This window comes from Eleutherodactylus coqui, chromosome 2 (genome assembly GCF_035609145.1).
Source record: "Eleutherodactylus coqui strain aEleCoq1 chromosome 2, aEleCoq1.hap1, whole genome shotgun sequence".
NCBI classification, from domain to species: domain Eukaryota; kingdom Metazoa; phylum Chordata; class Amphibia; order Anura; family Eleutherodactylidae; genus Eleutherodactylus; species Eleutherodactylus coqui.
In genome coordinates, this window is record NC_089838.1 from 184691855 (window position 1) to 184705906 (window position 14052).

General features: G+C 41.9%; 1 protein-coding gene across 4 annotated transcripts in view; it reads left to right on the plus strand.

Moving 5' to 3' along the window:
• FRMD4A (FERM domain containing 4A) overlaps nt 1-14052 on the plus strand; it is a 386584-nt gene that overhangs the window by 359612 nt on the left and 12920 nt on the right. For all 4 annotated transcript variants that reach the window (XM_066592026.1, XM_066592028.1, XM_066592025.1 and 1 more), the window contains exons 17-21: nt 3178-3406; nt 5018-5074; nt 6671-6908; nt 7520-7684; nt 9525-10384. In XM_066592026.1, coding sequence (XP_066448123.1) covers nt 3178-3406; nt 5018-5074; nt 6671-6908; nt 7520-7684; nt 9525-10384 — 1549 coding nt within the window. The remainder of the gene's footprint in view (nt 1-3177; nt 3407-5017; nt 5075-6670; nt 6909-7519; nt 7685-9524; nt 10385-14052) is intronic.

Sequence of the window (14052 nt, forward strand, 5' to 3'; positions counted from 1 at the left end):
TGTCACATAAAAGGACGTTAGTACTATAATGGAAGAGGCAGGGCAGGTGTATAATGGCAATAATTGCACAATATTGTTGGACTGAGATACTGAGCTATAGCACATCCACACTTTCTATTTCTCTAATTTGAGTGGAAATTATTATTTTTTTTTATTTCCACAGATGTGCTTTTTATACAAATAGTCAGGTTTATCTAGATTATCTACCAACTATTGTATTTTTATACATCATGCTAAGGCCGGGCTCACACGAGGGGGTCAGATTCCATGTGTGGATAACCGCAGCGGAAGATCTGCAAATGATCGCAAAAACTAATTGTAAATGATCATGTATGAGTGTGGTTTTCCATATGGATATATGCTGGTGAACAGTGTATTGTATGCGTCGAAGAAAGTTTGGAAGCGGGGAATGACATCAGAAAGCTGCCCAACCCCCTGGAATGCATCCATAGAGATTGATAAAGCCCATACGCTTGGAATCCACGGTAAAAGATTATGCTGTGATTTTTATTCCATTTGTGAAATCCGCAATTCCTACCCACAAATGTGTGCGAAGCAGCCAAAGTCCTTGCTTTTCAGTGTCCGCATATTACTGTGTATTGTTTGCGAGGACGGCGATTGCAGAATCCACAATTCAAATCCGCTCATGTGAGACCCCCTTCCCTAAGTAGCCTACTGCCTTACAGTTGAGCCTGGTTCTCCTGATATGCTCAATTATTTGTGAATGCAATGACTAAGGTCTCCTGCACACGGGCGGGTCGGACCCCGCATGCGAGATTCCCGCAGCAGAGTTCGTCGGGTGACCCCCAGCTTACCTGTCCGGCGGCTTCTGCACACTCTGCGAATGTGCCGGTCAGCACTCCATCGTGCATGCGCAGTAGCCGCAGGCGCTGGGGGGTTGACGCGTATCCCGCAATACTTCCACAGTGCTCACTGCAGAAGTGCCGTGGGATGGACGGCTGCCATGGACTCAGCAATGCAAATAAGCCCATGTGCAGGAGGCCTTGAGGAAGTGCGAGCATTCACACTCCAATACCATGGATTATTATTTATTTATAGACGGCTGTTCCCATAATAACAAAAAGAGGAGACTTTCTGAAGTCCAGGAATGTCTCGGAGGATGTGTATTTATCCATGTCATGGGTAGGTTTTGTATGAGATCTGCAGACACTTGGTGCCAGGTTATGGTGTGTTGTAACACAGCTGTGATTGTCTCATATTACCAGCTATGAGGATTTTGTTATAGTGTAAAGAATACTTTGTATTTTGTCAGCCACCCACTAAATCAGATGCTAGCCCCATGTTCTTGGCATTGAGTCATTCTGTAGCTATGCTGCTTCAACAAAGAAAATAGCCTGTGATACAGAATCTAAGCAACAGAACTTTGTTGTAACTAGCTTACAACTTTTCCTGTAGTACCAAAATCCTTGAGCTTGTCTCTGACAAAGAACATTATAATGTACTACCTTTTTGCTTTAATGAGGTTTAGTCACATGGAGATTTGGTTTGTCATAGGATGGAATTCCTATCTCCTCCTTCACCATTCTCTGGGTCAATGAACTGAACCACGGCTGGAAAAACAACTTAAGCAGCTTTTAAGACAGGAATTTGCAAGACGACCATTGTCTGGCGTGACTTATGGACCTCCAGACATCTCTGCTATTGTTTGGTTTCCTGAACATTATACTGTTTAATCAGATTTATAGATGAGACAGATTGCAGAGAGAACCAGAATCTGCTGCCTGTGTTCCTAACATGTTTTAGTTTAGAAGGAATATGCTAAAAAACTGCAGAAACATATGATCATTATTAACAAGTTAAGAGATAAAAAATGTTCTGTTTACCTTTTATTGCCTTTGGAAAAACTATACAGAACTTGGCACTATAATATATATGCTACAATAGATGATGCTCAGGGAAGGAGAATCATGCAAATGACCCAGATGTTACCTTTGACAAGAATAAATGTGGACTATGAAATAAAGTCCATATAGACATTTTCCAGTTATTGTGCAGAGTAGTTTCTAACGATGTGTACTGTGGGTATTCCAAGCTTGTTCTGTTAGTAGGAATCTTGTGTTTTTTATGTACTGATGATTTTCAAGATCTTTGACCTTTTTATACCATTAATAACTGTTAACTAGAGATGAGCGAGCATACTCGCTAAGGGCAATGCTCGATCGAATAATTGCCCTTAGCGAGTACCAGCCCACTTGGAAGAAAAGGTTCGGCTGCCAGCGGGGAGCGGCTGGGGAGAGCAGAGAGGAACGGAGGGGAGATCTCTCTCGCCCTCTCTCTCCCTCCCCCCCCCCCCCCCACTCCCCGCTGCAACTCACCTCTCACCCGCGCCGGCAGCCGAACCTTTTCTTCCGAGCGGGGAGGTACTCGCTAAGGACAATGCTCGATTGAGCAATTGTCCTTAGCGAGTATGCTCGCTCATCTCTACTGTTAACCTGAAAAAAACTCTTCAACCGCGTTCACACATACCAGATGTGGTGCCGATTTTCCACAGCTGCAAATATACAACAACCTTCTTGTCAAATTCTGCACCGTCTGCAGATTTGGATGTGGATTTGCAGCAGACTCCACTCATTCAATTGAAAGGGTGAAATCTGCTGTGGATCAGCAGCAAAATCCACATTAAACGGTGCAGATTTTAGTGCAGGTCTAGACCAAAATCTGCAGTGCAAAATATGCTGCAGCTTGTAGTGTGGATCTATACCCAAATTCCCTATGTGTGAATGCTGCTTTAGCTGAAAAGGATGCTAGAATGTGGATTTGTATGCCTTGTGCAACGATTCAGGAGTTACCCAGAAAAAAGTGGGTTAAGGTGTTTTTGAACATATGTGCTCAGCATTCTGTGATGTGCTTGAACATAACCTGAAATTAAAAGAGCTTTTATCCCCGTTTCATTTAGGGAGATGAAGGAAACCATGTGTGACTCATGAGAGTTGTGGTTACTTACTTGGACTGATGTATGAATGTGCAAGCAGTCTAAGTATAGTTCAGCTTACAGGGTGGTAATTTCACTAAATTAACTTGCATAAGATGGAAAGGCCTCTTTTATCATAAAGTGCATTAAAATGTTGAATCTTACTTTAAAAAAAAAAAAGTGGCAGCGTAGAAGACCCAAGTATGACCTATATGCGTAGTGGCTAATATTTTGAAATCTTTTAGGAAGTTGAGCTGGAACGTCTTGAGAGAGAATTTGCTATACAGTCCCAAATTACCGAAGCAGCGCGTCGGTTGGCCAGTGATCCTCACGTAAGCAAAAAGCTGAAGAAGCAGCGAAAGACCTCCTACCTCAATGCACTAAAGAAACTACAGGAGATTGAAAACTCCATTAATGACTATCGCGTCAAGTCTGGAAAAAAGCCTACACAGAGGGCATCCTTAATCATAGATGGTGAGTGAGATCCATACATAGTCAATATACTTAATATGCTCATTATTCCCTTAGCAGTATTTATTTTTTGTTTTTCGTACATGAACAGAAGGGTCAGAAATGTTAATGTACACTCATTCGCAAAAGAAAAAAATCAAGTACCTAGAAGTAGTTGTCGGAATAGAATGAAACTTTCTCTGTGTGATTGTAACATTGATGTAAGTGATTACAATATCAGAGGAAAGGCATAATTTATTGTGGAAAACTGAATACTTGACTGAAGACTCTAGTGCCCTGTTGTACCGCCTCTAGCTTGGATACAAGATGTAATACGGGCGGGCATGCAGTCATATTGGTTCCGTATGGTATCCTACAGCATATCAGTCCACATTTGCTGTAGCTGAGCCACCAGATCGTGCAAAATCGTAGGCTGTCAAACTTGGCGTCCCACACGGTCACATACATGTTCTATTGATGATAAATCTGGCAACCAGGAAGGATGTGTAAGTGTCCTTCCTGTGACACCCTTCTTGTGTGCGGGTGAGCATTATCATGCTGGAAGATGCCTCTTGGAAGCCGCCATGAGAGGAACACATGTGGTTGCAGGATGTCCTGAACAGATCGCTGAGCTGTCATTGTCCCTTGTACCAGTACTAGGGATGACCAGTTGTCGTATGCAATGGCACCCACGACCATCACACCAGCAGTGGGGGCAGTGTGCCACTCCACAGCAAAGGCAGGATTGAGAAGCTCACCTCTAGGTCTCCAAACACGAACTTGGCCGTCGTCCATGTCTAAACTAAGCTGAGATTCATAGCTGAAAACAACCCATTTGAACTTCATAACAGTCCAGTTTTATTGTTCACAACACCACTGTAAATGAAGGTGACAGTGGGTGTCCAATGAAGCACATGTAATGGGCGCCATGAGACCAAGTGTCCTTCAGCTAAGTGCCTGGAAATGGTTCCAACAGACACAGGGGTCTGTAACGTTGGTGCCAGCTGTCTATGGATAGCAGACAATGAAACGGTTGGAGCTGCTCATGCGTGTTGGATCTTCAGAAAATCCTCTTAACTGGTGGTCTATCAAGGGCATCCTGAGCCTGGTCGTGAGTGTGTCCTCATGCGTCCACTGGCCCCAACACCTCCTAACAGTCTGGTCAGAACTGCCCAGGTGGCGGCAATTTGTCAATATGTCCATCCAGCTTTTCGCATTCCAATAACTAGCCCCCTCTCAAATTTCTGTTAACTGGGTGGAATCTCTTTAATTGTATCATAGAGGCATGTCTAGTGGTCAATGGGCTCTATGCAAGAGGTCCACTATGCACAAGTAGCCTCTCAGAGCTTTATTTATAGACAAAGGGTGGGACCACTTTTAGGACCTCAGGTGGCAGGATCGTTCATCTAATTACACCACAACTCTAAGCATTTGCATATCTGCCTGAGATGTAACTGCATGCCGACTTTTGGAGCAAGATGACAACTCCTTCTAGGTGCTCTTTTTTAATATACACTCAGTTAAAAAAAAAAAAAAAGTAATTTAAAGGGGATGTTACCTAAAGCTATTTTACATGTTGGGCAAGGTAGGTCAGGTTGGGCAGGTTAATTGACTTTGCTTTATTTTCCCTTACAGAAGCTAATCTCGGAAGCGAAGACAGCTCACTTTCCGATGCTCTAGTTCTTGAGGATGGTATGTAGTGTATATCAGGGCATTGTGTCTTTAGGGTATAATAGGATTATAACTTTGAAATGTGTGCTTTTCTGACAAACTCCGTAAGATAAATTCTGATGGTATTATTTCATTTTATTATCCTTTGCATAGATAAAATATGGTCCCCTACTCACAAACTGGAGCCAATGCGACCTGTTCAGACAAGCCTGTTTTTCAAGCATATGTAGGCAGATAATTCCAATTGTATCTTATAAAATACTCAAGAAATTAAAAAAGTTATTGGAGTATTACATGGTATCACTTGTGATATTGCAACGTGCTTCGCTTTTTTAGATTTGTAATCCTTGGATGTTAAAATAACTCTTTAACTTAAAGGAGATGTCCCGAGGCAGCAAGTGGGGTTATACACTTCTGTATGGCCATAATAATGCACTTTGTAATATACATTGTGCATTAATTATGAGCCATACAGAAGTTATAAAAAGTTTTTTACTTACCTGCTCCGTTGCTAGCGTCCTGGTCTCCATGGTGCCGACTAATTTTTGGCCTCCGATGGCCAAATTAGCCGCGCTTGCGCAGTCCGGGTCTTCTGCTGTTCTCTATGGGGCTCCGTGTAGCTCCGTGTAGCTCCGCCCCGTCACGTGCCGATTCCAGCCAATCAGGAGGCTGGAATCGGCAGTGGACCGCACAGAAGAGCTGCGGTCCACGAAGATAGAGGATCCCGGCGGCCATCTTCAGCGGTAAGTATTGAAGTCACCGGACCGCCGGGATTCAGGTAAGCGCTGTGCGGGTGGTTTTTTTAACCCCTGCATCGGGGTTGTCTCGCGCCGAACGGGGGGGGGGTTTAAAAAAAAAAAAACCCGTTTCGGCGCGGGACATCTCCTTTAAATATAAGCTGCACGGGATGTGATGGGTGTTATTTTGCTTAGGATTTTGCTACTTTAAAAGGTTTACAAATGAATAAATCTCAGACAGTCATTGAGACAGGAATACCCATCTGTATGCCATGGCTGGAATTACAGAAACGGCCAAACTAGTTGTTCTACACGGCCTCTCTAACTCCTATTGAAAATGAATGGGAGTTACAGAAACAACCTAGTACAGAGGCTCATACTGTTTTTGTAACTTCTGAGATGCACAAATATTGTAGCTTGCTGCACTGTTTACACCACTCCCATTCACTTCTGTGGGAGTCACAAAAACAGCATGGAACAGTCCATTTGGCTGTTTCAGTAAATTCTGGCAATCACAGGCAGCAAAGGTGAGCTGGGTTCCGTGGTCAAATTGTCTCTATATAAATCTGGGTCCCACCTCTGGGACAAATGTTTCAGACAGAAATACCTCTTTAAGGCTTTATTTACACTGAAATCATGGCTTCCCTTTTTTACTGGAGCCAAATTTGTTTTACAACAGATACTGTTAACTTGGGGGTCTTTTTTTTTCTTTTTCTTTTGCTGGTTAATATAGCACAGCCAGCCACAGTATTTTGACCATCAAAGAATAAAAAAAAACTGACAGATAAGAACGCATGTGAATATAAACTTAGCTATAGATAATTCTGTAGTATTTAGGTAAAATCTTGCTGATCTTCTGAATCTCGTTTTCTGTATCCAGAAGATTCTCAGGCCCCCAGCATCATGTCTCCTATGCAGTCCCCTCATAAAGGTCTACCGCCAAGACCGCCGTCACATGGCAGACCGCACCCTCCACAGTCCTTGGATGGGCTACGACAGTTGCACTACCAGAGGAATGACTATGACAAATCGCCTATAAAACCCAAAATGTGGAGTGAATCTTCTTTAGATGAACCCTATGAGAAAGTGAAGAAAAAGTCATCACATAGCCATTCCAGGTAATCGCTAAATTGCTTGACTACAAACTTCTGAACCAAATTATAATAACATTTAGAATTGGTTTTTTTGTGAATTGTAATATATCAATATTTTCCTATGAGAAAGATTGAAGTAATAACAATGCAGAATTGTAGCAAAAAAAAAAAAATTGTAAGTATGTTTATAAATGTTTGATAATTCTCATAACAAGCAGTTCTAATGAATCTTCGGTTATAAAGGTCATATATAATCTTTTGGCCAGATTTTACATTTAACTCATAAAATCTGCTTTTATGTATGTGTTTTTATATATGTATATATCCTTAAAATGATGCTTCTGTTAAAGGTCATGAATTACCAGCAAATGTCCACCAATCCCAATATCCAGTAGAACACATATCTAGCACAAGTTCTTCTCAGTAAAAGTAATTACTCCCCTGCCATCCAGTCCATGTTCCATACAGGTCTAAAAAGAAAATAATCCTTGGTGACCGCCGTGAAAACTTAATGTCCATTTTCTTTACTTTTCCTTTAAAGTTTATCTGTTCTTAGTGATTATTCATCTCCCGGTTCCTTTTAGCCTTGTAGGTGATACAGATGTAGATACAATAATGGCATATTTCCATTTCAGCCACCACAAAAGGTTTCCCAGCACCGGCAGCTGTTCAGAAGCAGGTGGACCTAACTCTCTGCAGAATAGTCCCATCCGAACCCTCCTTCACTGGAATTCTCAGTCCAGCATGCCATCCACCCCAGACTTGCGAATACGAAGCCCGCATTATGTTCATTCAACTAGGTAATATATATTATAATTCTCTGAACTATATGCTACTACCGTGTTTCCCCGAAAGTAAGACAGTGTCTTACTTTCTTTTTATCCCCAAAAGCCCGACTATGTCTTACTTTCGGGGTATGTCTTATAATAAAAAAAAATCATTACTCACCTCCCCCGGCGTTCTGTCGCGCTCCGGCAGGATGTCGCTCGCTCCTCGTCCCCGGCGCAGCATTGCTTTCTGAATGCGGGGGCTTGAAATCCTCGCCTCCAGAAAGCTAATACACACGCCGTCAGCCAGTTACAGCCATTCAATGACAGCATTGAATGGCTGTGATTGGCTGAAGGCGCACGTGGCTTCAGCCAATCACACTATTCAATGACATCATTGAATGGGTGTGATTGGCTGAAGCCACGTGCGCCTTCAGCCAATCACAGCCATTCAATGCTGTCATTGAATAGTGTGATTGGCTGAAGCCACGTGCGCCTTCAGCCAATCACAGCCATTCTGTAACTGGCTGACGGCGTGTGTATTAGCTTTCTGGAGGCGGGGATTTCAAGCCCCCGCATTCAGAAAGCAATGCTGCGCCGGGGACGAGGAGCGAGCGACATCCTGCCGGAGCGCGACAGAACGCCGGGGGAGGTGAGTAATGATTTTTTTTTTCTACGGTATGTCTTACTTTCGGGGTATGGCTTACATTGGCCGACCCCCCTGACACCCCCAAAACGTCTTACAATCGGGGGTGTCTTACTATCGGGGAAACACGGTAGTTACGTTTTAGCTATGTACTGAAAACATGGCAGTGCTTTCGATCATGTTTTTTATTATTCTACATAGGGTTTTTTTTCTGTTATTTCATCCTATTAGTTCTTATTTTTTACATTGAAGTTATCTTTTTGTCTCAAATCAATAGGTTTTTGATTAATACTAATGGTATTTTAAGATTGCAGTTCATACTTAATGATGATTATGTAGAAGCAACACAATCTAGTTAATTAAAATACATTTATATCTATCATCAAACATGTGGTGATTGGTTCATTACTAAACTCTCTGGCATGGCTGAGCTATATGTTGCTTATTGACTACATTGCATTCTTATTGTAAATCTCAACATCTTTAATACAAGGATCTGAACAATGTTAAAAAAAATGTATAGGGGTTAAAGTTCCTTCTACAACCTGTTGGGCTCAGATGCCCGACAGGTCGACCCAGCGAAGATCGTTCGTCATTCAGTCTGTACATGCTTTTACACTAAGCGCCAATCGTTCAGATTCCCGCTGACTGTGGGAATCTGAAAGATTTCTCGGCCCATGTGAAAGGGCCCTAAATTAAACATGTGGGAGTTTTAAAGTGAATTATGGGCTATGTGTTATATGTCACTATTATAACACGTGGTAGTCTGCTAAGAAAATCTAGTAGCAGAGGAAGCAATTAGCTTTTTATTTGTTAATTGTACAGAGCATTGTATTCTCCGACACAGTAACATACTAGGAGACACAAGGACGTGTGTGTGTGTGTGTGTGTGTGTGTGTGTGTGTGTGTGTGTGTGTGTGTGTGTATATGTATGTATGTATGTATGTGTATATATATATATATATATATATATATATATATATATATATATATATATAATCTTCCAATCAATAGCTGTTTTTCTGTCACCACCTTCTTAGAATGCAATAAAATGACTTGATTGAACAATGAGCTGCCTTGACTTAGCATTGCTTGGCAAGAGATGTCTAGCCATTCATGTAGTGGGAGATTAAATGACAGAATAATTAGAGGTTGTATACATTTTGAGAAAATACTGATGGTGTTTGCCAATTTAGATCACAAAAACTGTTGTTTCTCTGTTTACAGATCTGTGGACATCAGCCCTACCAGACTACATAGCTTAGCACAGCACTTTAGGCATCGCAGTTCCAGCTTGGAGTCACAAGGAAAACTTTTGGGCTCTGAAAATGACACTGGGAGTCCAGATTTCTACACTCCAAGGACTCGTAGCAGTAATGGTTCGGACCCCATGGATGACTGCTCCTCTTGTACTAGCCATTCCAGTTCTGAGCACTATTACCCAGCCCAAATGAATCCTAACTACTCCACACTGGCTGAGGACTCTCCCTCCAAGGCTAGGGAGAGACAAAGACATAGACACAAGTCTAATGGAAACCTTGTATCCTCCAATTCAGGGAGCATGCCCAATCTGGCTGCTAGGAATGGGAATGGACACCATGGGGTATACCTGCATAGCCAGAGTCAACCTTCATCGCAGTATAGGATCAAAGAGTATCCATTGTACATTGAAGGAAGCTCAACACCTGTCGTTGTGCGGAGTCTAGAAAATGACCAAGAGGGGCACTACAGTGTCAAAGCACAATTCAAGACATCAAACTCCTATACTGCAGGAGGGATGTATAAGGAGAACTGGCATGGGGATGATACTGTAGACTCTGTGAGACTTACCCCTTCTCGCTCTCAGATTGTAAGGACTCCATCACTTGGTAGAGAGGGCCATGATAAGGGCTCAGGCAGGACTGTGGTGTCTGATGAGCTTCGGCAGTGGTACCATAGGTCCGCTTCATCTCAAAAGGAGCACAACAGACTTTCCCATACTAGTTCCAATTCGTCTGACAGTGGATCCCAATACAGCACATCTCAAAGCACCTTTGTGGCACACAGCAGGGTAACAAGAATGCCTCCAATGTGTAAAGCAACAACAGGTAAGATCCATTGTACAATCCTATAGTCACATGAATGCTGCATATTCCTGGTGGTTACTGCTTATGATAAAGCTAATTTGATTGTGGATGCCAGATCACTGATAAAACATTTCATGCTGTGTAGTTTTGAAGATTGGCTGCAGCAGTGTTAGTTTATTCCTCTCACTTTTTTCCAGCTTAGAGTTAATGTAAGCAAGCATTCACTTTAGAAATATATCTTGTGTATATACACACTGCTATCTGTGTATACGAGGCCTGTTATTTTAACAAAGAATTCCAGTACAGTACATACTTTATGTATTGTTCATATGCACTAGAATTGTATACGCTGTATCAATTCCAAACTTAAACCTAATATATGCATCCTGTTCAGCTTATTTCCTGCTGCGTTGATCCAGAGGAAGGAAAAAAACATGGGGTGTAGAAGCTAGTTTTTCTCATTTGAGGAAAAATATTTCAAATATATCAAAACAATCCCTGAATCAACAACCTTTCTTAAGTAATCAGTGACAATAACATGTACTATTACTACACTCAAGAAAGATGTCCAGGCCCCGGTAAAACTCTTAAGGCCCATTTACACGGAACGATGATCTTTCAAAGATCGCTCAAATGACAGTTTGAGTGACAGCTTTGAGCAATCATTTTGCATAAACTATTAAGTAGCTACTCAGCTACTTAATAGCTTATTAGTGTGCAAATGAAGCCTTTAGCTGAAAGCCGTTGATAGCCAGAGGGCTCTTATCTGCATTCAGCTCCTTTGTTCTTCGACAGGAAACAATGCTATCAGCACTCCCTGTGAAGAACTCGGCATGCGTTCCTGATGAGACCGCATAATGATTTTTAGGTTGGCCTGAATTTAAATGTTTAAGTAGCTACTCAGCTACTTAATAGCAATAAGGTGTGCAAATGAAGCCTTAACTAAAAGCCGTTAATAGCCCGAGGGCTCTTATCTGCATTCAGTTCCTTTGTACTCTGACAGGAAACAATCCTATTGGCACTCCCCCATGCAGAACTGCTGATAAGGCTGAATGATGATTTTCAGGTTGGACTGAATTTAACGATCAGCTAGCAGTGCATGAAAAGTGCACAATGGCCTCGCATTTAGACGCAACGATTATCGCTCAAACGACCGCTTTTTAGCAAATTTTTTATATATATTTTTTTGGAGTGATCATCGCTCTGTGTAAATGGGCCTTTAGTAAGTTCGCCATCACCCCATCCTCAGGCAGAACTTTCCATAGTCTCACTGTTCTTACAGAAAAGAACCCCCTTCTATGTTTATGTGGAAACCTTCTATACTTTAGACATAGAGGGCACCCCCTTGTGACAGTCACAGTCCTAGGTATAAATAGATAATTAAAGAGATCTCTATTTTGTCCCTTGATATATTTATAGATAGTTATTTGGTCGCCAGCTTTTCTGAACTAAATAATCCCAATTTTGATACCCTCTCTGGGTATTGAAGTCCACCCATTCCATTTATTACTTTTGTTCCTGGCCTTTGTACCCGCTCAAGCTCTGATATATCCGCCTTGAGTACCGGTGTCCAAAACTGTATACAATATTCCATGTGTGGTCTGACCCGTGACATGTAAAGAGGAAGAACAATGTTCTCGTCAAGTACCCCAAGACCTCTTTTGATGGATCCCATGATCCCGTTTGCCTTGGCAGCTGCTATCCTTTTCCATGTCAGTGTTACCCAGTGGTTTCCCATTTAGTGTGTAATGGTGACATGTACTTCCTCTGCCCATGTGCATAGACTTACATTTATCAGTGTTAAACCTCATTTGCCACTTTTCTGCCCAAGCCCCCAACTTATCCAGATCCATTTGCCACTGTATATGGTCCGCTCTTGTTAATTACTTGGCATTGAATATTGATATTTTACTGTGCAGTACTACAACAACGTTAATAATAAATATAATAAGAATAGGGCCCAATACTGCCCCCTGTGCTACCCCGCTAGTAACTGTGACCCAATCAGAGTATGTCCCATTTATAACCACCCTCTGCTTTCTATCACTGAGAACGTTACTTACCCACTGATACACATTCTCACCAGACCAAGGATTCTCATTTTCCAACCTTTTATGCCGCACAGTATCAAACACTTTGGAAAAGTCCAGATATACAAGATCCAATGACTCTCTGCGGTCCAGTCTAGAACTTACCTCCTCAGAGAAGCTGATCAGGTTGGCTTGACAGGATCTCTCACAAACCCATGCTGATATGGATACTACTTTTTTCTTTTTTCTACAAGAACATTTAACATGACATAAGCTCAAACAACTATTTGTGTGCACCAGCAGGTGGTACAGCATCTTGGCCCACAGCTCTGCATGCTTATGTTATTATTATTGGTAACCTGCCTTGTATATCCAGTATAGTGTGTGGGAAATCTGTAAGAGTTCCTCAGTATAGATCTGCTTTTTATTTTAACCGGCTTTCCTAAGTGGGTGGTCTTCTGTTCGCAGAGTGGTTAACATAAGGACATTTGTAGAAGCCAAATTTTAATGTACTTTCTATACATTCTATGGCAAGCAAAATAGACAGGATGTTCTCAGCTTGTTGGCTGCAAGTCCTGCAGTTGTTCCTGCGACACTAATCATGCTCTGTTATCAATTAATTCTTTCATTCTTTTTTTTGTAAATATTGTAACTTTTATATTACTGAGCTTTTACTTTTTGGCATATTCCTTTGGAAAAGGGGCATCCCTTATGCTCTAATCACGATCTAGTTGTAACTCCAGGTTTATATGCTACAGTAATTAAGTTCATGGATGACAATAGCACATAGTGGATAATGTAATAGAAATCCAAAGTGATTCCTGTTTTTCCTCTACATACAATACTTCACTATTGACGCTGTGCTGTTCCTTTTTATAACGTATACTATGAATGGCATCATCTCATACCCGCCATACAGGTTCTCGAAGTACAACACGCCCCTATTTATAGAATAAGGTACTGGATGTTTTCCCACTGTTAGATACTGTAAATATCACTTTTAGGTCATCAGGCATCACCCCAACGTGTCTGCTGCTCACTCCACACTTCTAGCATCCGCACCCTGAAATACCCAATAATTGTTGCCTATCTTTTGTTTCTAGATTGTAGGATCATTGTGTGTGCAGAAGCAACCTAGTGTTCACATAATGGACAAAACTTCAGATCCAAGCAGAGCAGATTGGTGCAAGGCTAATTATTTTAAATTGTAACTAGTGTTCAGGCCACAAAAACTTGTGAAACCGTGTCAGTGAACTCAAAAAATCACAAGCTCTGGACTGTGTCCACCACAGCCTCCACCTACAAATATCTGTAACTTTCTTCTTTTCATGCTTTCACATAGAGAGAATTGAACTCCTCTTCTTTCTCTCATCTTATTCAACAACCCCACCAGACTTATCAATTGCAATCACTGCCCGCGTACTTTCCCCAGTCCCACAAGTCCACTGCCTCAATGTAATTGTTGACTCTGCCCTGTCCTTCTATACCTACATACAAACCCTCACTACCTCGCATTCAAAATCCTCTCTCAGATACAATCATTCCTGGACCCCAACAAAAATCCTCATCCCCTGTCTAAACTCCTGCAACATCCTTCTCAGTGGCCTTCCATCCAATGCTCTCCAAGCTATCAACAAATCTGCTGCCCAGCTAGTCCCT